Source organism: Prinia subflava, chromosome 11, assembly GCF_021018805.1.
Source record: "Prinia subflava isolate CZ2003 ecotype Zambia chromosome 11, Cam_Psub_1.2, whole genome shotgun sequence".
Classification (NCBI taxonomy): Eukaryota; Metazoa; Chordata; class Aves; order Passeriformes; family Cisticolidae; genus Prinia; species Prinia subflava.
This window is the reverse complement of record NC_086257.1, coordinates 21,020,060-21,047,194: the sequence shown is the minus strand read 5'-3', so window position 1 is coordinate 21,047,194 and position 27,135 is coordinate 21,020,060. Positions and strand designations below refer to the sequence as shown.

The 27,135-nt window shown below is 42.4% G+C and overlaps 1 protein-coding gene across 4 annotated transcripts in view; it reads left to right on the top strand.

Moving 5' to 3' along the window:
• Positions 1-27,135, top strand: part of FNDC3B (fibronectin type III domain containing 3B) — a 186,064-nt gene that overhangs the window by 121,837 nt on the left and 37,092 nt on the right. For all 4 annotated transcript variants that reach the window (XM_063408242.1, XM_063408243.1, XM_063408244.1 and 1 more), the window contains 12 exons: positions 3,445-3,602; positions 6,299-6,358; positions 9,060-9,198; positions 9,523-9,576; positions 17,248-17,372; positions 19,623-19,797; positions 20,435-20,521; positions 21,680-21,818; positions 22,349-22,420; positions 22,904-23,022; positions 24,465-24,570; positions 25,521-25,693. In XM_063408242.1, coding sequence (XP_063264312.1) covers positions 3,445-3,602; positions 6,299-6,358; positions 9,060-9,198; positions 9,523-9,576; positions 17,248-17,372; positions 19,623-19,797; positions 20,435-20,521; positions 21,680-21,818; positions 22,349-22,420; positions 22,904-23,022; positions 24,465-24,570; positions 25,521-25,693 — 1,407 coding nt within the window. The remainder of the gene's footprint in view (positions 1-3,444; positions 3,603-6,298; positions 6,359-9,059; positions 9,199-9,522; positions 9,577-17,247; positions 17,373-19,622; positions 19,798-20,434; positions 20,522-21,679; positions 21,819-22,348; positions 22,421-22,903; positions 23,023-24,464; positions 24,571-25,520; positions 25,694-27,135) is intronic.

The following is a 27,135-nucleotide window of genomic DNA, read 5'->3' as shown; positions in this document are numbered from 1 at the left end:
GAAAGACGGGAAGGGCCGATACTCATCAGTCTTGTACCCTTATTGAAGTGGTGCAGGAGTTGGATTCTTTCCCAGGGGCTTTTATGGAATAATTATTTACACCACTGAGTTTTGATAGAGCAGAAAGGAGGCATTTACTGTGTAAACTGAGAAGTTTTCAGAAACTAATTAACTGTGCTTTTCACCAGGCGTACGGAACTCCTTGTGGGAGAATCTTTTGTTAGGTCTCAGCTAAAAGGCCAAGCCAGCCCTCCCCAAAGCAAGCACAGTGGTTTTGGGACAGATGAGACAGGCTGGAAGCAGCACCAAGGTTTACCTGCCCAGCCTGGGAAGAGATGCTCTGGCTGCTCATATTTTGTCAGATGGAATTAGTGCACTGTTAATGAACTATAAGCTGGTTTTTACTGATGGTGAAGTATTTCTGTCTACAAGTTCAGAAGGGCCATTAAGCCCACCATGGTGGTGGTAGCTGGGCTGTTCTTACAGCGTGGAGAGGGCAGGTCCAGAGTGGTACCTTTGGAAAGGTGTTTGTGTAAGTTAGAAAAGTTGGAGATAAAGATACTGAACTGTTACAAGTGCCTGCTTGTTATTCTCAACATATCATAACCCCATTTATTTAACTTAGCTTTTTTCACAGCAGAGGTAGTGCTTCCTGCTCCAGGTAGGAGCTCCTTGGTAAACTGAGTGGTGGCTTTGGCCATGAAAGGAGGTACTGGCAGGTAACTGTGATAGGGTATCAGCCTGTTGGTCAGGGAGCAGCAGATAAGGATATCTCCAGCCACACAAGTAAATCCATTCCCAGCTGACGTGCACAGCCCAGGGAGGGAATAGATTTGCCTTGTCTGACTTATCTTGCAGACAGTGACCCCTCACTTGCTTTCCTACACTTGCTGTGTGTGCTCAGTGCAGCTAAGAGTGGCATTTAACAATTTGTGGTGTTTATTTTTAAACCTGCAGCAGCAGTTGCTGTGTACCTACAAGCTCCAAGGCAGCCAGCAGCCGCTCCGGTGCTCCCTCCTCTGAAATTAATGCTGGAGCTGGAGCAGCTTAGAAACTGCATTTGGACTTTCATCCTCTGCGTGCTGGCCTCAGAGTAACAATCTGAGTTTCTAGCAGTTAGCCCACAAGATACTTTCTCTTATTTTAAGAAACCCAAGACCTAACTTTTTACAGATTGCTGAGGTTCGTGGAGGGCCAGAGTTTTGCCGTATGTGGAATATATACGTGTGTCCTTGGGAGTAGTCATAGAGAAAAACATTTCAATAGAACATTGGCAGGATATCATGCCTCCAGCTCCAAGTCTGTCTGAATTTATGAAAAACAATTATGCAAGCATATTTCCATAATAAAAGAAACTGCATGTTGATGGGCTGAGCTGGCATAGTAGTAATGTCTGTTAAAAAAACCCCTAAGATCTATTTGGATCTTGTTAATCAGTTTTTTGATCAAAATATTATTTTAAATGCAGATTTTTAGCTCTTAAGTGTCTTTGCTACAATTTCATTTACATATGTGTGGGAGTATATATATGTGTGTATATCTCAAAAAAATTACTTGTCTTACTTGAATCATTCAAGATTCTTATAAAGTGTCTTATCCAGTGTCAGGGTTAACTGCTCCAAGATTTTATAATAAACACTGATTTCATAGCATCAGAAAAATATGATAAGAAAATGCTATGAAAGCAAGAATTTTATAATGAAACAATTTGCACATCCGTGATTTTACAAAGAAAGCTCAATGCCACTTAAGCCTTCTTTCCTTAAAACTTATTTTTTACATTAGGTTGAACAAAGAGGGTTGGTTTTTTTTTTTTTTTTTTGGCAAGACTTAAATGTGCTGCTATAAATTAAAATCTCTAACTTTTGAGATCATGGTGTTTATGATGAGGCATTTCATGGTGTCACCTACTTGTCAGGCTGTTAAAAATGGATTAATGACTTGCTCAGAAAGAATCTGGTTGATATATGGGTATCAGACACAGCAGTTGCAGTGCTCATCAGCTGGAAGCAATGTGTATCCACACGAGAAGGTAAATATTCTCCATGATATAAAGATATCCAGAAACTGGATTTGTAAACAAGCAGTCCCTGAAAGCTGATTGCTAATCCTTCATTCCCAGTAATTTGTGACTAAGGGGTTTCACTTATCTCAACAAAAGTTAGAAAAGTGTAACTGAGCACCTGCAGCATTCATGTTACACCTTCTGAAAAAACAACATCTTGCTGTTTGTGTTGCAAAAATCTGTCAAAATTATAGATGCAGTGAAATTTGTTGCTTATGAAAAATAAAAAATTTGATTCCTTATTCTTTGAATCTTTGGTTCCTCCATATAGAGGGTAACTAGAAAATATTCTTCATATATTCACTACAATTAAGAAGGAAAAGCACCATAATTTTCATGATGAAAAGTGGAGAGTTGGTGGCAGAGCATTTGAGACTTCCCTGGGATATTTTAGCAGGATTGTGTGAAAATGTGCTGCCTTTCCCAGATAACCAGTGCAGCTATTGCTTTTTATTTATTTTTCTTTTGAGACAGTGGCAGGGGGGATTTTTTTATTGTTATTTCTTGGCCTAATAGCAGTAGGCTGCTCTCGGGGAAGCTGCTGTTGGCTGTTTGCAGCTGATGTGCCAGTGGCTCTCAAGGTGGGCAAGGTGATGCTAGTTCTGTAAGCTGTGTGAATCTGCCTCTCCAGAAGAACACAGAGGCACTGGTGGGGTGATAAAATTTGTCTGGTGCAGGAGTTTGAGGTACTTTTTCTGTGTTTTATTTAAAAAGATTCCTCACCCCTCTGCCACAGAGTTGTTGCACTCAGTGGTGACTGCAGATCACACACAGTCCTTCTGTCAAGGCACAAAGTGAGTGATTTGCAATGTAGTTTTTAACTGACAGTTTGGATTTGTATTATGATTTTCCCTTGTGCTTTTGAGCCAGCATAACTTTTCAGGTTGAATTGGGTTTTTCTACTTACTTGCTGTTGAATTATTGTGGTTTCAAGGGGCGAGAAGGAACAGGACGACTGAAAAAGCCATCAGGGTTTGATTGAAAAAGCTCCCCAACAAAAACTTTAGAAAAATAATTGTGTATAAAAGAATCTATAGGTTAAAGCCTTTGCTTCACTTAGTTCCAGTTCCCTTCTGGGAATGGCCACAGCAGCAGGCACCTCCAGAGGCATCTTTTCCTGGATGCTCAGACAGTGATGAGCCAGTTCACTGCAGGGGAACCTCTCTCTGTATTCCTCATCTGTGACAGATCACATTTTGCCATGAATCTGTGGGTTTTTTTGTGTTGTTGATAATTTCTGACCCTTCACCATTCAGCTCGAGCTCTGAAATTTCCATTTTGCAAGAAATTGATTGTGAAGGTGCAAACAAAAAACCCCAAATGCTTACAGAATAGTGGTTGTTCCTCAGATTTCAGATTAACTGATGTTTCTTTTATAGGTTACAAATATTCAAGCAAGAACAGTTTTGCTTTCCTGGTCACCTCCCACCGGCCTTCTCAATGCAGATAGACACAACAACGGTTTGCCTTACACCTGTACCTACGAGGTTGCCTTATCAGATAAAGGGAGGGATGGAAAGTACAAGATCATTTACAGGTAAAAACCATCATCTTTACCATCATCTTTGTTTTCATTAGGAGTGAATTCTCTGAGCTTTTCAGGGTGTATCCTGGCTTGGCCATCAGTCACCGAAGAATCACAGAGTCATTAGGTTGGAAGAGGCCTCCAGGATGGAGTCCAAGCCAACCCTAACCTCAACTAAACCATGGCACCAGTGCCACATCCAGCCTTTCCTTAAACACATCCAGAGATGGTGAATCCACCTCCCTGGGTAGACCATTCCAATACTTAATTACCCTTTCTGTAAAAAACTTTTTCATAATATCCAGCCTATATTTCCCTTGGCACAGCTTAAGACCATGTCCTCTTGTTCTGTCAGTACTGCCTGAAGAAAGAGACCAACCTCACCTGACTGCAACCACCTTTCAGGGAGTTGTGGAGAGTGACAAAATCACCTCTGAGTCTCCTTTTCTCCAGGCTGAACACCCCCAGTCATGTCATTCCTCACAGGGTTTGTGTTCCAAGCCCCTCAGTCATTCCACACAGGGTTTGTGTTCCAAGCCCCTCACCAACTTTGTTGCCCTCCTCTGGATGCACTCAAGCATCTCAATGTCCTTCCTAAACTGAGGAGCAAGGACTGGACAAGAAAGGCACATGTGAGCATGCTGGTTCCTCACCAGAGGAGCTTGCAGGGAGCTGGTGGAGTACATGTCACAAGGTCCCTTATTGCCACCCTGTCCCACCTCCCTGGCACGTGGCAGATCCTGCCTGTGATGCCATCACTCCCATTGCCAGTGAAAAGGTTACTTTTTCTTTTATGCTAAATGTCAAAACCTTCTGTGTACACCATGCAGGCAGGAGAGCTGCCTTCCTAATGGGCTAGTTTTGTGTGGACTTGCAGAATTTAGAATAGTAAAATCTTGTTATTTTCAGCTAACGAGAAAAATGTGAGGGCTCTGCTGCTTTGTAGTGTCTTAGATGAGCAGAGGAGGGAGTGCAGCAGTCAGTAGGTTACAGAGGCTCCCCAGAAAAACCCAAATACTTGGCTCTCAGCAGGCTTCAGTAAAAGTTCTGAGGGATTTCTCTGTGTCTCCTTGCAGTGATCCTCTGAGCTCAGTCTGTGATCAAGTACATATGGTGTTATGCCTTTCTTTTTCCACGCTAATGACGTCTAGGAAAGAGAATTTGGAGATGTGACCTTGGCTATTGTGAAATAGCTAATCCTTCCCAAATCTCATTAAATAAAGTCCAGGTGATAGAGCATTTAAGGAATTACCTCTTGAGACCAAGCCATCTCCTTTCTTAAGATGCCCTGTGAATTAGGGTATTCCTCATGGTATGCTGAAGGCAGGTCTTGGATAACACAAAAAGGGTGTATTAACCAGGGAAAGGCTCCCTGATTTTACTCTTTTTTCTGGCATATACAGCAGCTGTTTGTGAGCCAACGTGAGCATCTCCACAGTCAAGTGTGTGCTGCTGAACTTTTAAAGTGGGGAGGACACTTTCTAGTACTTCTTGTGCTTGATGGCTGCACATTTTCCCCTGGTTATGAAATGTTGTGCATCTGTTTTAAAGCTGCTGGTGGTGATGTGTCTCCTGCTGCTGGCCAGAGTGCAGCCTTCAGCTTGATGTGCTATGTTCCATCAGGAGCAGCAGTAATTGTTATTACTATAGGCAAAAGAGAGTCTGCAATATGTTGAATGCATTGTCTTTGGGAGGAGGTGCACTCATTTCAGAGGTGAAAAACTGGATTTGCAGAGCACTGTATTATATGAAATAAAAAATAGAAGGCTTTCTGGTGGATTTCTGGCAACCAAGCAGACATGTGCTTGCTTTCTGGTGGATTTTGTTCTATTGATTTTGTGCCATCTCCCTGTATTTGTCCAGCTAGCTATGAAATATTTCTTTATGCTAAATTGAGAGCTTTCTTGTTTCCCATATTTTAATAAAATCATGAATAAGCCAAGCTATTACAAGAGGTGGCTATTACTTATTAAGCACTGACCCGTACCTTAATCTTCACAGATTTGGCAACACATGACTGAGCCCAGTGTTCATTGACCAGCAAACAAGCCAGAAGGAAAAAGAATAGCCCTAACTATGTTGGCTGCTTTTGAAATTAATAGATTGTATGCTGGTTTTTTTCTTCAAATGTCTAAAACACTTTGCTTTAAGTTGTCTTGGTATTGAAAGAGAGCTGGGTCCAGCTGTTTGGGTGTTAATTAAATGTCTCCTTGCTGTGGTCCTCACAGGGAGCGTGGTTCTGCAGGAGAAAGCAATAAGTGAAACAGTTGTGCAAGAAGCTCTGCTTCTTCCTCTGAAGTTCAGTGGGTCACTTTGTATAAAGTATTTTGAATAGGGAATATGCAGAAACTACAACAATAATGTTTGGGTTTTGCTCTTTTCAGCTCTGGGGGGGTTGAAAACCACAATGACCTTTATAAAAATATCAGCAAATTATGAGACAGCATTGAAATAAACCCCTATATTTAGTTTACTGAATAAATTGGTGTGATAAATTCTTCACTTCTGTGCTTTTGGGGCTTTATGAAGTTTTCAACAAATGTGAGGTGTGTTGACAAATTGTTGGTACATGGTTTACTGCTGTTTCTCTTGGGAGGGATTATTTTTCTTCTGTCAAGTTATATCTCTAGAAAATAACTAGCTGTGCTAAGTGTGATACTGCTTTTCATAATTTATTAATTGCTTGGGTTTGGATTTCTTTCCTGCAGTGGAGAAGAATTAGAATATCACCTGAAGGACCTTAGGCCAGCAACAGATTATCACGTCAGGTGAGTTAGCATGATTTGAATGTCACTGAAATACAAACTCCTCAATTCTATGAGAATAAATGTCAAAGATTTTAAAGTAAATATACAGTGTAGTTCAAGAATTTCATGGGCACCTCTGTAGGTGTGTTTTTCAGTGGTTTCTAAATATTTTATCATAGATTTTATCTTGGACTATGACAGTGCTATTTGAATATCTTCTTGTTGTCATTGCTGTAGTAAGAGGCAAAAAGAATTTTTGTGTCTGTATTTCTGTGTGGATAACAGGCCTGGAAGTACTTGTGTATGAAAGGAGGATATCTGAGGTCATTTAAAAATTTGACTCAAGCAACTGGTGTTTCTTCAGTTCCTGTAACATGAACACTGAAAGAATTTCACACTTTTTTTCATAAGTAGGCCACACTTTGGGAAGTAAATCTGCTGAATACAGATCCATCTGACCATAGCCACTTCAGCATTTATTCCGAGAAAAAAATGATTCACACTGAACTGTGTTGGTATTTTCATAACGTATTTCTCTTAGATTCTAAAAGTGTGTTTTACACATTTATTAACACGTTCTAGTTTTGCTGTCTGATGGTTTTAACACTGTGTTACCTGCTCGTGTTGCTTTTTTTTAAAGACTTTATTTATGAACCAAGGCTTTGAATTTACATCCTGTTCACTTACCCTCAATATCCTTTAAAAAAAAAAAATCCTTTCACTCCTGTCTATTGTTCCCTTCTGTTTTTCCAGACAAGGGCTAGGTTTGGCACACTGTTTCTCATCAAGATTGCTCCTGTTTGTAAAACTTTGATGAACAAACACCTTACTTCTGGTCTCTAAAAAAAAAATCCAACACCAAAATGTGTCTATCTATCTCTGATACTATAGATTCTTTTTATTTTTAAGGATTATTTCTAGTGGAGCCCTAAAATGAACTTCTCAAGTAGGAGCCCAAGACCAGAAGGAACTTTTCACAAATGAGGGAAAGATGCAGCTCCTGAGTGGGGCAGGAGTCTTGGCCTTAGCAGCAAAGGGGTGATAACAAGGAGGAGGTTGTAAAACACTGTTGTGCTTCCTTCTGAGCACTGAACATCTCTTTTGAAGCCCACTTCAAACACCAGAGAGGTCACCATGCACAGCTGGGCTGAGCTCTCAGTCGTTTTTAGGGATGTTGTGGGTATTTGCCTCAGGTACTGGCTGACTTCTTCCTGCCTGCCTATGGTTCCTTGCACCTTCTTGCAGGTTTGCCAAAATACAGGTCATTTGTGAGAAGTTAACAATAGCTTCTGTTTAAAAAGGAGTGACTGAATACAAAAGTCAGACCTGCAGAGCAGCAGCACTGTTTGTAGTGGAGCGAGCTGACACCAAGCAGCGGCTGTTTGCTCTCCACCATCGTTTTTTGTTCTTTATTTTTCCTTCATTGAAACTGCATTATGTATTAATGACTGTGAAGGAATAAATCTGTTGAGTAAAGAAATTTATGGGGCCAGCAGTTACTGGGCAGATCGCCTTGGGTCTCCTTGACCTTGGCAGCATCTTCAGGGCTTTGTCTCTAACTGGACAAGGTGTTTGTGCTCATTGCTGCCCTGCTGGGACCTGGGACAACCTGGTTAGCCCTGTTTTGGTGCCCTCAGAGCTGGCTGTGCTCAGTGTTTCAGTGGCTTGCAGAAGATGCCCCTAGAGCTCGTTTTCACACGGTTTTATTTCCCTTGGGGTGTGTGTTGGATGCTGAGCCACGCTCATTTCCAGCACACACATGTGCCACTTGGCAGATGCAGACTCAATTAATTAATTGCATTTCTTGTTGCTCCTGCCTGCTAACAGGTGATGTGTAAAGCAGCACTAGAGCAGTTCTTGTCTGCCTCCCCCAGAAGGTTTGATTCTACGTAGGTGGCCATTGTACATAAATTACTCTTATCTACTGAAAACAAATTTAGAAATTGCCCTTTCTTTAGCTCTGCATTCAAGCACACAATAGCTACAGCCAATGCAGAGGTCACTGTCTGGTCATGGCCTGAACTTCTTTTTGAGTAGAAGACTTCCAATTTGCACTTTTCTTTTGCTGCATGGAAAACGTGAAGGGAAAAAATAACATCATTACTTTTTCAGAGAAAAGCACCTCATAAAGAAGTGCTTAACTATATCCTATTTGCTTTCCCTTATTATTTGGTATTGCATGTTCTATGCTGACATATATAGAGGATTTGCCTGAGATCAAATTTGCTTTGAAGATTTTTAGTTTCTCACAGCAGTGTTGCTGACCTGTGTTCTAGTCCATGGAGATTCACTAAATGTTCATGCCTGAACTATGTAGGAGAAGATTGTACCCGTGGAAGGAGATACCCAGCAGATACCTACACTCAACATGGTGCATGTGGCTCAAATATACACCAGGCATTAAAGTTGATACTTTTGTATTTCAAGGAGGATTTTACCACAGTGTGTGGAAGCCTGGCAGTAGGCAAGGAAATACTGGTGGAAAGAAAAGATAATGAAGATAACTCAGTGGTCTGTGGGAATATTTGCAAAAAACACTGTTCCTCTTCTGCTGTAATGTTTTTTTTTTTGCATTCTTGTATAAGTGAAGTAAAGTGAGGATAGCCATGGGTCTGTGAAAAGCCTATCATTACAGGATGGTGTTGTGGGTGCTTTGGTAGTCAAATACTGAGGTGGTTCCACTGGAACTGTCATTTATAACCCATTTGAATGCTCTTTCCAGGGTATATGCAATGTACAACTCAGTAAAGGGATCCTGCTCAGAGCCAGCAAGCTTCACCACTCACAGCTCAGCACCAGAGTGTCCCTTCCCACCCAAACCCTCGCACAGGACCAAAAGCTCCTTAACCTTACAGTGGAAGGTAGGTAACACTTGGCTGGGACAAAAGCAGGGGAAAAGTACTGACACTGAGCATAAATGCTGGAAATAATTGAAAACTGAGACAGTCATTTTTCAGTAAGGGACTTGAACTTGCTGTACTCTGACAAGGCCCTTCCTGTGCACCAACTTGACTTTTAAAATGTATGTGTTTCATTATGTCCAGCTTCTTCCCAGCATTCGTTAAGAGGTTGCCAAGCCATGTGCAAAGCTTTGGTTTCACTTGAAACTTTAGTCATTTGCCTGGGGGAGGTGAAGCTGTTTTCTCTTATTCCCCAAATCACCTTTTGTTTATTTTTGGTCGTAGGCACCCATTGATAATGGTTCAAAAATCACCAGCTACCTTCTGGAGTGGGATGAGGTAAGTAGTAACTAGTTGAAATAAATACACAAATAAATGGCACTCAGACTTTACAAGGATTTGCTGAGTAAAGAAAAGTAATTAAATACAGGAGAAAGTAGAATTGGGAAAATGAAATCCTGATGGCATTAGGTAAAGAGTTGGAAAGGTGAAAGAGGCAGCAGGGGGGAAACTTTCCATTCAGTGTATTTTATATAGAGACAATTTCCATTTCTGTACCCTTAAAATCTGTCTTCTGTCACTCATTTGGTGTACTTTACTTTTAATTTGCATTACTTACTATTTAATTACTTGTGATGTATCTTACAGTTTTGTTCATGATCTCTTTCTTCTGCTGCTGAGTGCAGAATAAACACTTGTTCCTGCCTTAGAGGAGAAGAGCCATGATCTTGCAGATCTGTCTACAGAGAATGCACTCAGGGTCAAAATAAGTATTCTTTGTGTAGTGGCAATTAGCCCCCTTCCAGACACAAAAGGAAATAAATTTTCTTTTAAATCTCTTCCATGGTTAGTGAGCACTGGGCTGTTGGGAGAGTGCCCTGAATGATGTGCAGGATTTGTTGGAGATGTGTTTTTGTGAGTCCTCCCAGTGTCCCCTAATTTCTGCCCCCTTTCCTTTGTGCAAACCATATTACTGCAGAAAGCATGAGTCAGGGAGTATTATCTGTGAAGGAAAAGAGCAAATATTGGGTGACAGAAAGGGCTTGGACAACATGTAAATAAAAGTCATGAGTCGGGAAATGAGGGGCGTGAAAAGCTGGTTGTAAAGTCTGAGAAACATCTCTTGAAGTCTTTTGTAGCCTAAAAATATTCCAAAGGGAGTATTCTGTTATGAATAGTTTTCCACCATGGCATTAGTAACACATTCTCTGCTCATTCTGCCACATGTTGGGTGTTTGGAACCACTCACTGTGCAAACATTGATTGTGTGCACTGTCCCAGCTAGTGGGGTCTGCATGATGAGAAACCCTCAGAACCTGAGCTAAAGTTGAACAATAACTTCAGAATGTCTTGCTGTCCCTCTGCACACAATGGAAAGCCAAAGGTTGTCACTGAAGAAGGGAAAAAGGGGAGTGTGAAGTTTGGGAAAGGAGATAGAGATTTCTCCAAAAGGGTGGGCCAGGATGGTCCTTGATTGACACCTTGATTGTGCACTTGTGATTTCTTCCAAAGCTTCCAGTAGCTTGGAGCTGAAGGAACAGTGGAAACGTGGATGATTCCAGCCTGCAAAGGAAAGGGAAGCTACAGAAGGTCTTGTCAGAAGAAGGAGCATCAGCAGATAATTAATACAGTGCAAATACTGTAATGTTAATTTTGACTACGTGGAGCATAGGCATAGTTTTGGATATATAGAGGCATAATTTTGGAGATATATATATATATATAGGGCAGTTCTAAAATCCTTCTGTCCTTCAAACTCTTTAATAAGAGTTTTGTCTTCAGAAAGAATGGTTATGACACCCATTTTCACAGAACAAAAGCAGTTTGGTTCAGGGTGGTTCAGCTACCAATGAGAAAAAGTTAAGGCATCCAGATTCCCTTAGTCTACCTGTTTTAATTACCTTGTTTTCTCAGTAACAGCCCTGAAATCTGAGATTATAATGGATAGCTGGCCAGCACAGATGAAAGAATAATAGCCCTGCACAAATTAATTTGGTACATCTCCAATGGTTTGACAGGACTCCTGGCTGAAATGTAGCTGTCAGATTCTGAGACAGTTAATACCACAGGTGTAGCTTCTCTAAAATATTTTTTCCTCTGATAAGAGACAGAAATGCAACTTTAAGCCACTGAAATGAAAGCCTGCTATTAAAGCTCGTGAAAGGAAAAGTCTGAAGATGCAGGCTGGCCGTGCCTGGGTTTGCAGGAGCCTCATCACATGCAGTGCTGGGCTGGCAGGCTGCTGCACTCCCTTTTCCATGTGCCATGGCAGGCTGTGCCTCTGACATGAAGTGCATTTAGCCACTGGAATTCTGGCACCCAGGTACAAAAGGGAATTCACTGGCACTGTCCCGTGGCCTCGCGCTTGGCTGTGTAAACTCCACGTAAGCAAAAGCACTGCCTTCTCCACAAGGCCACACTGTGTCCTGCTGAAATCAAGGAGTACATACATCAAGGCACAGGAGAGGGCTTGCCAGGCACCAGTGAACACGCTGCCAGATCTCAGCTAGAGCAGCATTCATGAGCTGTGAGGCACAGGATAAAATACAAACACGGGAATATCGGCGATCAGAAGGAAATTAAATCGTGGCTGCAAAGCTTTGCAAGAGCAGAAAGCAAGAAATCTGTCAGGTGATAAAGGTGGGAAAACACCCTAAAGTGGCAGCCTGCCTAGGAAGTTGAGTCCCTTCCTAGGAAAGAATGGTGTGGAAAGCCCTCACCACAGCCATGGCAAGCAGGTCCTGGAAGGCTCTGGTGCAAAGGCTGCTGCTCAGACTCTGGAAACAAAGCTGGCATCAGGTGTGGAGAGAGGTGGAGGCATCCAGACAGACGCTTCCAGTTGTGTCCCAGTCACACCAGTGTGTTCCCCCAGTTCAAGCAGAGTTATCCCTCCAAGGGAGGGTCTCCTGCAGCCCCTTTGTGCTCCTGGCTGGGGGGGTCACAGGTGTCTGTCTGTCTGTCTCTGGCACAGCTCAGATCTGAGTGTGTCAGATGCTCAGCAGTATCTCACCTGCTTCCTCCTGGTTTTATGGGGCAGAGGCACAGTTTGTAGCATCCAAAGTGCCCCCAGGAGTGTAGGTGGCATCCCTTGTATGTGCAGAAAATGAATTGTGGCTGCAGAAGCACCCAGGATTAGGCAAGGTGGGAAGTTCTAGAAGGTTATACTGCTTAATATGTTGCTGTTTATATGTATACTGCCAGCCCTACCCAGCTGCTGCTTCAGTTTAGTTCTGAGCTTTGGGGTTTTTCCTGACCTGCAGACTCTATAAGATTGTCACTACATAAAGCTATTCCAGTTATGCTACATTTTTTCTATCCCAGTTTGGATTAAATGGTTTGTAATGTAACTGGTGCTACATGTTTAGTTAGAAAACACAAATGCTTTCCCTTACTGATCCAAGTCTTTGAATTAGAGTTGTAATACCTGGCTGATAAACTGTGATCTCTTAAAATGCCTGAAGAACTATGAAGGATACTTAATTCCTTAATAGGAGAGTAAAAGATCAGTGCAGCAAATTGTCACTCAGATAGACTGGATGTACCCTAGGAAAATTTCCAGACTCTAAAGAAGTAAGGATCAGCCCCTGTTTTAGGTATTCTGGATTTCATTGGGATTGGAACATGCTTGCACCACAGGTGAATTAGTTGTCTGGCAATAAAATCAGTTAAAATTAGTAATTAATGAAAACTTCACCTTCTAGCTCTTTTGCTGTGAACTTTGAACTTACAGACCTGAACTAATCAATTGATGACTTGGTGCCAGGATTGATTATTCAGGGTAAGCAAAAAGCTAATCAGGGAAAAAATAGCATTAAAAATATACCAAACAGAAAACATGACTGTAAAGGAGGTGATGCTTTCCCTGATGCCATCATTCATCAAAATCAGTAAACTGTAACTGCATTGAAAAATGCTGTTGGCACTGCTGTAAGAACCAGGCCTTTGTTACTAATTAGATGTGAAATGCTGGTTGTGTGATTAAGTGGTAGTAAATAAATGTTTCTCTTGTGTATATGGATAGCAAGAGTATCCCATTCATTCTCGATGGGAAAGGGCAGGGATGTTCCTGAGCCAGAGACAAGGCCATCCCTCTCACACAGTGTGTGTCCCTGTGCTGTGAGGAGCTCACAGCAGCTTTAATTCTTACCCAGCAAGCAGCTCATTTTAATTTACTCCAGAGAGAGACTGATACAATACCACACTATTTAATGATTTGATGATGGATAGTTAATAATGAGATAGAGACATCGAGATAATTTTGTCCTACCACAAAGTTTTAAATTCCTCGAGGTAGCAGAGATGTGCTTGTTTGTACCAGCTGATAATCTGAGGCAGGCATCTCAGTGTGATCCACCAGAGCTGGATACAGGTTTGTTCTTAGTTTGTTCTGTGGCTGTGCCACTCTTGTGAGACACACAAGAGGAGAGCCTTGGATAAAACTGGGGTTTGTGGATAATTTAGGGAAGTTTTCTAGGTCCTTTGCTGCCTTCTAAGTGTTTTTGTGTGTAGAGAAGATGCAGTTACTTGCATAACTGGCACAGTAACTGCTTTGCAGGGATCTGAGGGTGTTTTACACTAATTGTTGACAGTTTGCTCTGCAGCTCTGTGTCAGATTGAATTTCAGTCTGTTCCTTTTTATTGCCAACATGACCCAAACGCGGGAGCCAATGCTGGGGTGACCACAGCAGATGTCAGTCCTGCATCCTGGTCACAGATGTGGAGCTGGGCTTTGCTTCAGTCCTGTGCAGTGAGGTCTTGGGCAGGACTGTGCTCCATTCCTGCATTGCTGGACCTGCAGTGGCCCCTTCCTCCTTTGGTGTTTATTTACTGGGTCTGCTGCAGGGAACCTCAGTCAACAAAACCCATTTCAAACCTCAAATCCCTTTTTCAATAAATACACTCTCCAAAGACAATCAAGCACCCTGTGTTAAGTGAGTGTGCAGCTTGAAATATTGCTGAAATAGCAGGCAGAGCTCTTAATTGTGTTCAAACACTGTGTTGGAGCATTGTGCAATTCAGAATGGCTTTGTGGAGCTGAATTGTCCTTGTTTCCTCAGACAGGCACTGATGGTCCATCACAGGGTGGGCTGTCCTGGAGAAGAAAAGGGAGCCCAGGCTGGAAGAGGCAGGAGAAGACTTCCCCAGGCTGGGGAAGTCCCACACTGCTCTCCCTCTGAAATCTGGGGATTACAAATACTTGCAGAAATGATACAGTGTATTTTAAGCAACTTACGAAACATTATTTGAAGGATTAAAATCTTGGAGTGTACAAAGAATAGGAGAAGGATTCTGGGAAAGCTGTAAGAGTCTTGGGTGGCAGCCAGTACCAGCCTGCCAGTTGTTCCTGTCTATAATTATGCCAGCATTAGTGCTTTCATAAATCTTGGGAGAGAAGGAGCGGAGAGGCTATTTCCAGGCTATTAATGCCAGGATAATTAGAAATATCGGCCAGCCTCTCCAATTAGTGCCAATAGAATCCAAAATACCAGCCAGTCTGAGTAATCTGAATACCAGTTGGTCTCTGAGTGAGTCTGGGGAATGTACAATACCAGTTCTAGAAGAGAAATATGTACAGTATCAGGGTTTGTACTGTTATAAAGTTAAGGATACCTTAAACATTTGGCAATCTTGGCAAAGTTTTGACCAGCCAGACTGGCAAATAAGAGTTTGCTTGGCCCATTGCTCTCAGTTCAGGCATTGTGCTATAGGTGAGATTTTCCATGGTTTTCCTTTTTAGCCAGCATTGTTTTATTGACCACATGCTTAGCAATTGGTCACTTTGTTCTCTTGGAAAAAAAGCAGAGGAAAATTATTTTTTAAACAGACATTTTTAAACAGAAATCCAAAATAAATGAAATGTTTTCAATTATTTATAAGCAGTGAAGTCATTAAAGAGTTGAGGAAAAATTAATTTAAGGCAACTCAACCTGTAAAAGAGAGTTTGCATAGGGGAAAAAAATCTATTTTTAGTAGTGCTGCACTGATGAATGGATGGTCTACTGAAACATAAGATTTCTAATTAGGTTTTGTGTAGTTTGCATTTTAAGTGTATTACTGCTGAGCTGAGAAGTATGCTCACCTGTTATTTTTGTACTAAAGAAATTCTATCACAGAACTCTGTAACTAAGAACTCTATCATAGCCCTCTATGGCTAAGGATTTTAGATCTGAAAAGGTTTTCCTCATTTACAAAATGTTTTTGCTTTGAATTTCATGATTGTTTTCCAATTCCACTCATTAATTTACTTGAGCTCTGCAGTAATGCTACAACTGGAGCAGTGGGTGAAGTTGAAGGAGATTGTGTGTAAAGCAGTTCTAGAACAAGTGTAGGCTCCCACTGTATAAATAAAAATTCTGGCTGTTTGCCAGTGTGCTAAATGTCCCTTCAGTGCCTCCACTTTGTTATGCTGTGCTGGAGATCTGTGTGTTGCTTCTAGCATGATAAACACATTCTGGAGATTCACTACAGACCTTTCAGGGAGTTTTTCCTTCTGTGTCACAGTCCGAGGGAGAAGAAGTAGAAATTGGCAGGGGCTGGAGAACGGGCCAGTGAAAAATGCATGTCCCACTGAGGCATTTTTGAGATTTTTAGTGGTGATGTTCTGAGCAAGGAGGAGGAGCAGTGTGTGGGAGGGCAGTGAGCCCAAGGAGGCACAGCAGGTGAGGCTGTTGCCCTCAGGGGGGGATGTCCCTGTAAATAGTAAAATAAAAATTAAAAATTGCACAGACACGTGCCAAAACTAGTTAATGGCTCAGCAGAGCTTTTTGGTCAGAAGAAGCTGCGGAGATGGGCATAACCCTGTCTTCTTCACCTGCTGGAACCCTTGGATGTGCTTTGTCAGGCTTCCATGCTGGTGTGCTTTTGGCTACTTCATAATGTAATTGCCCAATAATTTTGTATTTGAGTATTGAAATAAAAGCTCCTTTCAGCTGCTTCAGTTCTGGTAGATATTATTTATGAGGAGCTGAGCAGTCCATGCCCTTTCTCCTGAAAGATTTCAAACTGACTGTTGTCCATGTGTGGCATAGAATGAGCCCAGATATTCCCTGTTCCTTTAGGGTGTCTGTCCTGCAAACAGCTCAGCTTTATTTCTACCACAGGATGTACCAGGGTGGATTGATAAGGGTTTTGGTTTGTATTGATTTAAATGGGGTGGGGGGAAAGAATTTCTGAGTGTCCCTGTACTGGTTAGTACCTGAGGAAGTCTTTGGGAGCTGCAGAAGTGTCTCCATACCCTCTGGGCTGCTGCCTCGTGTTGTCTTTACCAGGGTGGATCATTGCTCTGGGTCATGGTGATGAGAAGCTCCCATAAACCATCCCAAAAACCATCCCTCTGGCAAACAAAAACCATCCCTCTGGCAAACAAAAACCATCCCTCTGGCAAACAAAAACCATCCCTCTGGCAAACAGCTCCCTTACAAAGTTACCCACCCTGTTCGCTCCTCACATGCCGTGTGCTCGGGCAGTGGGGTGGGTGCAGAGCCTGGCACCTGGAATATTCCTCTGGATGAGTCCATTTTGCCCGGAGAGCACGGGAAGGTCACACCCAGCTTGTCCCGCTGGCTCTGGTGGCCGTGCTGGTCCGTGGGGAGCGAGAGCCCTCTTGTGGGATAGGGAATTGCTGAAACAATCCCAGCCGGGCATGCCCGTGTGGAGGACAGTGAGTGCTTGCAGACAAATGTTGGCTGCCCGTGCTCCTGTGACCGAGTAGATTCAGAGATTCGTTCCACTCAGAATTTTCCCTCTTTTTTGGTCATGAGTGGGATAAATTGCATTTAGAGCTGGAGCTGTAGACACATCTCACAGCTCCAAGGGGGTGAGGAGAGGAGGGTTTGAGGGCAGGCAGACTGTGCTGATCTGTGATTCTGAGAGCACAGCAGTGCTGTCAGTGCTTGCACAGCTTCCTTTATCAGAACATCAAATTCTGGTACCTTTGAATGGCTCCTTTTAAAACGAGCGTGCCGTGGTTTTGTTTCCCAGCGATCCGATCACAGATCTCTCTCTTTCTAGGGAAAGAGGAACAGTGGTTTCAGAGAATGTTACTTTGGGAGCCAGAAGCATTGCAAGCTGACCAAGCTGTGCCCAGCTTTGGGTTACACCTTCCGCCTGGCGGCCCAGAACGACATCGGCACCAGGTGGGTTCCTCTAGGGCTTCCTAGAGGAAAAGTAGTGCTTGAAAAGTTCATTATCAATGCCAGCATCAAGAGGAATTTCTGGGGGATTTTTATTTCTCTTCTCTTCATGATTTCAAGTTAACTATCTGGCATTTGGTCTGTTATTAATGCTTCAAGGTAAGTCACGCTTTCCTTGGTGATATCCTTCACCCCCCCCAGGGAATTGCTGTGTATCTTCAGCATGATGAGATCAGCCTAAGCAGATAGGCTCCTTGTGAGGTGTTAAATGGTGTTTTGTGGTCTGTTCCTAATACAAAAAGAATACATCTTTTATGTAAAATTCCCACTAGGGACCTCTGTGAACCAAGAAAAACAAGCAAGGGGAAGTTGAGTTACAGATTTTGAAAGGAATCTTGATATATTTATTTTTCTGGTTTAAAGCAAAGCCCTTCTGTCTCTTTTCAGCAATACAGTCCCTTCCTTCTTCAGGACTGGCAGGGCTGGCTGATGGGGTGGGAAAGAAGGGAGAGACAGGCAGGACTGAGAGAGGACAGGCACATCCAAGGCACTGAAAGATGGGATTTAGCTTCTGCTTTTCCTTGCATGTGAACTGATGCACTCACATGAAGATGGGTGAGAAATCAGACTGATTTCAATCCTCTGGGAGCTGCTAGGGAGCTCTGGGATGAAATGTTCTGCAGCTGAGGGGCAGAGTGTCCCCTGAGACATTGTGTGTGCTGCAGGGGCACTGCGTGCTCCTGTGCTCAGGCAAGCAGAGCAGGCCAGGAAAGGTAGAGCTGTGAAGAAGGCAAACATCCAGTGCCCTTGTGTACTCCTTTATTGTCCTTCTTAGCTAAACAGGATCTAATCATTACTACAAGGACACAAAAGGAACGCCAGTGGTATATAACAATGTGTTTTGTGGAGGGAGGCTCCTGCATTGTTCTCTCCTCTGAAACTCAAGGCTCTCAGTAATTTATAGCTTTAGAAAGCGTCTTTATTCATGTTCCTGTGTGTTCCCTGACATGGGCTGAGACTGCTCATGTGTGCACAGAGTCCTTTTTCCCAACTTCTTGCAACATTAATTCCCTTCCCATTGAAATAATACTCAATGTGGAGAGAGAGGGGGATGAGCTGGAGGTGCTGAGTGTAACTGAAAGGGAATTGGGTTTGTGCAGAGTTCCCAGTTCTGGCATCTCTTTTCTTTGCCAGATTCCAGATTTTTAAAATATCTTAGTGTGTGTTTCAACACTCCTCCCCCACCCCCCCGCCCTTTTTTTTTTTTTTTTTTTGTCCTCTTTCTCCCTTTCTTCTCTCCCCTCAGGGTATTGAGGAAGGAGTGAGCTAAAAACTATTTATGGTCAGCTGCTCTGTGCAAATCTGTGAGATAAGCACCAGCAACACGTGCCTTTTTTTTTATAGACAGCACTCAAAATTAAGGCATGATAATGTCATCTAACACTTCATGCCATGAGATGGTTTTGGTTTGTTGTCATGCTTGTGAACTTACTTACATGTATGATGATTTTTGTCCTGTTTGAGCTTTAGTTATAGGTGGTTTATTTAAATATAAGTGTATTTCAACAAATAGGTTATTTTTGAGAAAGAAGATTTAGAATAAGGAATTGAATAAGAATTGGCTTTTTTGGTGTGTTAAGTTCATGGTGTGACTTTAAGGCACAAAATATGTTTTGTACTTTGGAAACACATCTGAAAATTGCAAGAATGTCACCTTCCACTGGGAGCTTGCTCAGAGTTTGTAGAACTTGTTTTCTGCACATCTCAGGTTCAGCATCCAAAAGTTGAACACTTAAGGCTTTATTTCCTATACTTTAGTTCCCCTTTGTTAAATGAGTTTTTCCTCCACAGTTAATACCAAGTTAATATTTTTAGGCATTCAAATATTTTTTTTCCAGTGTTATTGTGGTGAGATCTGTAAAAATGACTGTGAGGACACATTATCCTGCATTTTATTCTATTCTTAGTTTTGGCATTTCCTAACTGGGTGTTCATCTTTTCCACCTGAGAAATTTGAACTTTGTCCAAATCTTCTGAAAATGTGAAATATTTCTCTAAGTTCATTGAAGTTTAGGTTTCTTTAGCTGTATGTTTTTGTGGTGGGGTTTTTTGTGTGCTTTTTGTTTGTTCGTTTAATTTTTTGTTTCAGTTTTTTGTTTGTTTGCTTTGTTTCTTTGTTTGGGGGGAGTTTGGTGGTTTGTTTGTTTGTTTGTTTCTAATATTCCTCTCTCTCTCTGCTCTGTCTCTGAGCAGTGGGTACAGCCAGGAGGTGGTTTGCTACACTGCAGGCAATATTCCCCAGACCCCTTCTGCACCACGGCTCATTCGAGCTGGAGTGACGTGGATCTCATTGCAGTGGAATAAAGTAGAAGGATGCACACCAGAGGAAGTGATTTCCTACACCCTGGAAATTCAGGAAGAAGATAATGTAAGTACTGTGTCGGTAGAAAGTGCGTGATTTAAACTGAGTTTTGATTTATTAATTGGAGATCTGAGAGAAGCATGGACTGCTGCTTTGGAGGGCCTTCCAGGAGTACTGGGTCCTTGGCAGGGTGGAGCTGTGTGATTTGCTCTGCTGCAAAGCAGAATTAGGAATCCTTAGCTAAAAATCTCTGCTGTCATCTGTGATTACTTACAAAGCCACACAGGATTCTGTGAGATGCAGGGCAGCTTGTCCCTAGCTAGGTCAGTGTGCCATGTCCTCCTGGCTGCTCCTTGGTGGCTTTGTGCTCTGTCCTCTGTCACTTCCAGTTCTGTAGCAGGTTAAACTGCCACGATTGGTTTTGTGCTTATTTTGCAGCAAAATTACATTACCCAGGGCAGCTGCAACATGTTTCTTCTAAATAAAAGGTATTACTGCCTTGCAGTTTAAAAGTAGTAGTAATAGTAATAATAATTAATATTATTATATCTATTATATGCTCTTTTTTTCTTGTTTCTTTTTTAAAAATGCATTCAGCTATAAAGCCCCTTTGCTATAGCGTGTTGTAGGTACAGGCTAACACAGGGAACACTTTCTCAGACTCCCCACTTACGGGAATTTGTTTGGTTTTGTATTTTTTTAGGATAGCGTGTTTCACCCAAAGTACACTGGAGAGGAGCAAGCCTGTACTGTGAAGAATCTCAGAAGAAGCACACAGTATAAATTCAGGGTAAAGTCTTTTTCCTCTTGTCATTGTGTGCTGTTTTGTGTTTTGGGTTTTTTCCAGGCACTACAGGGATTCTTTAGTGCTCCCTCCAAAACTGAGTCATCAAATACAAATTTGCTTTATACCGTGACCTGATATATTAAATGTTAGTTGTATTTCTGCTTTTATCACACAGGAGATGCTGTTGCTCAGACTCTGGGGAGCAATCACAGTTCCCAGGACCATGTGGGAGGATGTTGTAAATGTGTAGCTCAGGGTGTTGAGGTGGTTGTGGTTGGCTGCATTGTTCCCAAAAACCTGGTCCCTGGAGACAAATCCCATCTCACTTGTACAGAGTGCAGCAAACACTGTCAGGTGCCCAGCCAGCAAAGGGGCCTGTGTTCCCCTGGCAGCCACAGATTGAAGCTTTTCTGTCTCATATGTCAGTGTGGCTGCTCTGGAGCTGGTTTTTAGCAAGTTTTGGTGTCATCTACTCTGTGGATGCTCATAAACACAGAGCCCCTGAGAGATGCTCCAGAGTCTTCCTGCAAACAGCAAGTTCAATCATTTTCCTCTCTGGTGCTGGGTGCTGCTGTTGAGGAGAAGGCAGTGGGGTTTATCCAGGATCAGCTGTGATGCCACTGTCCATCCATCCCTGACTGTCCACTGCAGTGCCTCCACAAGATGTGCCACCAGAGTGTGGTGTCCCTCTGGAGATGGCCAGAAGCTGTGTGGGAGGACACCTGGCTTCTCTAGGTCTTGGTATATTCAGGAGCAACAAAAAATTACAGAGTCATAGCATGGTTTGGGTTGGAAAATCCCCAGATTCCAACCCTCCTGCTGCAGACAGGGACACTTTCCACTAGACCAGGGTGCTCCAAGCCCTGTCCAGCCTGGTCTTGAACACCTCTGTGGGGCATTTGCACCTTCTCTGAGCAGCCTGTGCCAAGGCCTCACCACCCTAAGTTATCTTATTTTTCTTTTATGAGAAAAATACTGCAAATTGGCACAAGTATTTTTAAAAAGTGACTTTTTCTTTAAAGGGAAAACCAGCACTGATTTTATCTTAAACATGTCATGATCTATTGCTGATGGAGGGAGGGGAAGAAATCAATCTGTTGCAGAACTGCCAGAAAAGCAGTTGCAGTGAACAAGAGCAAACTCCTTGTGGTTTTGTTTCAGCTGTTTGCTTCCAACGTGGAAGGGAAGAGTTCTCCCAGCGAGGTGTTGGTGTGCACAACCAGCCCAGACAGGCCAGGACCTCCCAGCAGACCCGTGATCAAGGGGCCAATAACATCTCATGGCTTTAGTGTCAAGTGGGGTAAGCCAGCTCAGATTGCTGCAGCAGAGCTTTTTGGAGTCATAAGAAATCTAAATAAATAGTGTAAATGTGTTAGAACTTTGATTTTTCATGCTCCTTCTCAGTCCAAAGTTGAATGTGTTTGGACAACTTGACATCTTAATTTTTTTTAATATTCTAAAAGGTGTGTAGAGGTTCTTGTGTGTTCAGAAGCAAAGATGTTCTGGTTTTGATTAACTTGCACTCAGGCACATCTTCAGGCTTTTCACTCTTCATTTCATGTCCCATTGCAGCTCCATTCCAGCTGCTTCCTTTATTAATGGGGCAAACCTCTACACAGCTTCTCTTGCAGTGCTTTTTCCATAGATTTTGTTTGGATCATCATTATCCAGCAGCCGTATTCTGATTCAAGCTGAAAACTAACATCTGTCACCCACTTCTGCACATAACCTGGTGTAGTTAACATAGAGGAGTTTGTGGAGAAGGAGCTGCATCAGAAACAGGTTTGGTAATTGTTTTGTTGTCTTTCACTCCTATTCTTATTTTTTCAGATCCTCCACAGGATAATGGTGGTTCAGAAATCCTGAAGTATCTGCTGGAGATTTCTCAAGGAAGTCCAGAAGGTAAACCTGGGACAAGTTGTCTCAATTTCAAAACACTGTGGCTGCTATATGGAAGTCCTAACTCTTTAGGTTATTATTGTTATTATCAGTAATGCCCTAATAATCTGATTGAAACAGAGTTATGTGCACTGCAGGATTCCTGGGTGAGCTGGGGTTGGATTTTGGGAAGGTGTTGTAGTGGTTTTTTAGGTATCCTCTTTTTGCTAATAATGACAGAATTTTAGTGGCTAGAAATATTTTTGTGTGCATATATTTGTACATTTACACATTATATGTAATACTCATATTTATTTATATTTGTAAGTTTATCTATTTGCATGTATGTCTATATGTTATTTCTTCAAGTGGGAAATAACATTCATAGTAACACTAATGATTTCCTGAAATACATCATTTGTGGAAGACTTGAAGATTTTGCTTTCTCCTAGACTCCTAAAAGTGTTACTTTCCACTTCTTTAAACTTGGATTTATCTTATTTTTAGCGAATCAGTGGGAAGTGGCCTATAGTGGCTCAGCTACAGAATACACCTGTACTCACTTGAAACCAGGCACTTTGTATAAACTCCGGGCGTGCTGTATCAGCACTGGTGGACACAGTCAGGTGGGTACTATCTAACAATAAGGGCTATTGGCTTTATATTTTTCAGAGATTTATCTGCTAATTTTGGTAAAATATTTCTGCTTGCAAAAGAAGGGAAATGTTTGCCTTGTAGCACAATAAAACTACACTGATTGCAGTTAATCTCATGCTGCAAGTTGCTGAATTTTAGATTTCTATGTGTACATAATTTTCTTTTTGGCAAGCTGCAATTTAGTGATATTTGGTTTCCTCAAAACCAATTTGTAGTTGTTTATATTTACATTAGAAAAGACCATCATGTTTATCTGATGTGGCCACTTGCTTGAAAAAGGCCACAGACTCTCGTGTTCTTGACCCTGTATTGACTGGAGATGCAGAAAGAAGTAGTTTGTTGTAACAATTATCTTTCACGTGGCTGAATCCTTTAAGTTTTTGAATTCCTTTTTTCAGACCCTGATTCTTGTAATTTATAATAATAAATAAAAAATAATAAATTCCCTTCTTTGATTTAAATTCACTTCAGTACCTATACACTTATTCCTCCTGCTTTGATATGTTTTTTTTTCTCATTTAAGATTGAGTACTTTGGGCCTTGACATTATTTTAAACCTAAGGAAAATTAAAACAGAGAGCACAGTACTGAGCATGCTAATGAAGGAACTCTATTAATTGTATTTGTACTAACATGCTAGATAGCATCTTCCCTCCTTTACTGTTCATATAAATTTCCATAAAATGGTGAGTGTAGAAGACAATTTCCTGTGCTGCTCTGTAGCTGTGGCTCACTTGGAAGGTGGTGGCTGTGCCAGAGGGGGGACTGAGCTGTGCTGGTTCTAGAGGGGTGACTGAGCTGTGCTCTTGTCAGAAGGATAACTGGGCTGTGCTGGTTCCAGAAGGATGGCTGGAACAGGGGCCTGTGTTCCCCTGGCAGCCACAGATTGAAGCTTTTCTGTCTCATATGTCAATATGGCTGGTTCTGGAGCTGGTTTTTAGCAGGTTTTGGTGTCTTCTACTCTGTTGATGCTCATAAACACAGAGCCCCTGAGAGATGCTCCGGAGCCTTCCTGCAAACAGCAAGTTCAATCATTTTCCTGTCTGGTGCTGAGGTCTCTGATCACAGCACAGAGCTGGGTGCTGCTGTTGAGGAGAAGGCAGTGGGGTTTATTCAGGCTGTGCTGTTCCAGAGGGTAACTGAGCTGTTCCAGAGGGTAACTGAGCTGTTCCAGAGGGTAACTGTGCTGTTCCAGAGGGTAACTGAGCTGTTCCAGAGGTAACTGAGCTGTTCCAGAGGGTAACTGAGCTGTTCAGGAGGGGTAACTGAGCTGTTCCAGAGGGGTAACTGAGCTGTTCCAGAGGGTAACTGAGCTGTTCCAGAGGGTAACTGAGCTGTTCCAGAGGGTAACTGAGCTGTTCCAGAGGGTAACTGTGCTGTTCCAGAGGTAACTGAGCTCTGTTCTCCCCAGTGCTCCGAGAGTTTACCTGTCCGCACGCTGAGCGTCGCGCCGGGGCCCTGCCGCCCGCCCCGGCTCCTGGGCAAGCCGAGGCACAGGGAGGTGCAGCTGCAGTGGGGTAAGCCAGTGCAGCATCCTGCTGCTCTAAAAACTTTGGTTCTGCTGCTCAGCTGCTCACCTTGAGCCTTTGTCATGTCCTGCTCGTGTCCTGTTCACTGGGAAGGGCACAGCAAAATCCAGAGGAGTCTGAGCAAGTCAGAAGTGCAGCTTCTCCTCAGGGGTGGTGGCTCTGTGCTGCATTTCTGAGCTCAACTGTCCTTCAGGTCTTGCACTCTGCTCCCATTTTATTCTTTTTAGTCCTGCCCCTCTCAGGGCTATTAAGTATTAGCTTCATTAGAATATCTACTCTTATTTCAAAACCATAGTGTGAATCAAAAATCTTTTTTTTATTCCTTTGCAATATTGGCTTAGCCAGAAGCGTTTTGGTATTTTTAATGTATAACTTCTTTCAAAAACTTGACCTAGAACATATTGAGGGGTTTGGGCGGCATTTAAATCCTGATCCACAGTATAATACACATGATCTATTGGACTCCTGTTATTTTGCAAAGATGTTGGACTACAGTCATGGCACTAAATTGTCAAAAAATGCACATGCCAGTTTCCAACAGAGTGTTTGCTTCACAGTGATAATCTTGCAGCATCCAAGTATTTTTGTGGCATCATTTGTTAAGCCAAATTCTGGATAAGAAAAGTTTCTAACCGTCAGATATATTTCAACACCAGTATAAAAATTCATCCAAATGCTTCCTGGAAGCCATTTGGTGGCTGCTGTTTTTCTGATCCCCAGGCAGTTTGATTCTGTGGTACTGGCTTGTAATGTAACATGCAGGTATTATTAAATACATTGTTTTCATGGGCAAAAACAAAGGTGCCCACAACAAAAGAGAGATGTCTATGTGTGTATCTAGACACAGAAACAGAAGTAAAAATGTGATATATGGAGTAAAAATGGCTCTTCCTGGCACTCGCCCTGGCGTTACTAACAGATGAAATGATTTCTTTCAGATGTCGCTCAGTCAGAAGGTGGCTGCCCTGTGTCTGAGTACAGTGTGGAGATGACAGCTCCTGAAGAGGAGGTTTCTGAGGTGTACCACGGGCCTGAGCTGGAGTGCACTGTCAGCAGCCTCCTGCCCGGGGCCACCTACAGGTTCCGCGTGCGGGCGCTGAACGACGGCGGGGTACGAGCGCTGCCGCGGGGCTTTGGGCTGGGGCTCTCAGTGCCCCTCACCTGAGGGTCAGGGCACATGGGCCAAAGAAAAACCAGGTGGTAAATGCTGGAAAGGAACCTGGGAGGGAGAGCTGCAGTTTTCGGCCCGGGTCTCTTTTAAAAGGAGGTTTTGGGTACTGATGTGATGTCACTGGCCAGAATCTGCTGCTCCCAAAAATGCAAAATCCCTGCTGAAAGTCGCAGCTGCTTGCAGGGTGGATTCTCCTTATCCTCATTCTGTTGCATTTCCTTCTTTTTGTTTTAAATCTGAAGTGTGTAAAAACAAGAACTGCAGTTTCACCCAGCTGTGTGTTTTGAGGGAAACTCACGTTCCTGGTGATTTTTTTGGTTTAATGTCAAAAAAATGTGTGCTTTACAGATTTGATAAGATCTTTTTATTAAATTATTTCCTTGGAAGAAGTGCCTTCCCAAATACATCAGAAATTCTCTCTGATGTCCATGGAGATCTGCAGAAAAATCTTTTTCTTTTTCATTGAGGCTTGGGTTGATTATGCTTGCCTTTGTGTCATTCCAGTGGTGTTATATAAAGTCCCAATTAAACTACATGCACTGATGTGTTTCTCCCCAGGAAATCTTTATGACAAATGTAACACAAAGGTTTAAAATTATTCGCTTACTGGGAGAAGTTCTGTTAAAATTTATCTTGGGTATTAGAAAAATCTGCAAGACTGTTAAACTTTTTGTCTTAAAATACCCACTATTTTGTTTGTGTGAAAAATTAATTAAATGGACATGGAAAGATTAGATTTGCTTGCTGGAGTGAAAGCCATTGAATATTTGATGCCTTGGTTTTTTTTAATTCTTTTTTTTTTGGCAGAACAGTTGCAAAGCATTTCTGCTTCCACTGTTTGTTAAATGAGGGGGCTGTTTCTAGTTTGGCTGGGTTTTTCTACCAGGTACAAAATAGGGAAGGATGTCCATTACCAGATTCTTCCTCAAAAACAGCAGAAATCAGTAAATGGCATTTTTTGACACGTGCATTCTTTGTAAGACAAGGCAATCAGCGTTGGCCTTTCTTCTATAGCAGATGTCTGCTGAGGAGTTTTCTGGGGTTTTTTCATTTCTGTCTCGTTTGGCCTTTTTGTAGTGGCTTCTTTTTGTTGTGCTCATAATATTGCATTACAAAATAAGTAAATATCAGTGTTTTTCCTCTAATTGCTTCCAAGTGAAGCTCCTTTGTTCTGGAGAACGATTTCTAATTAACTCGGGGATGTACTGAGCAAATTTCACTCTTCTACTCAGGAGGCCTCAGAAAGGCTCTTTCGTTACTATCTCCTGTCCTCGCACTGCTGGCTGAAGCCAGGTTCCCAGACTGCTGAAAATTGCCTTTTTTTTTTTCATTTTTGCTAATCTGCATTTAAATTATTCTCCTGCCACGGGCTCAGCAGTTGC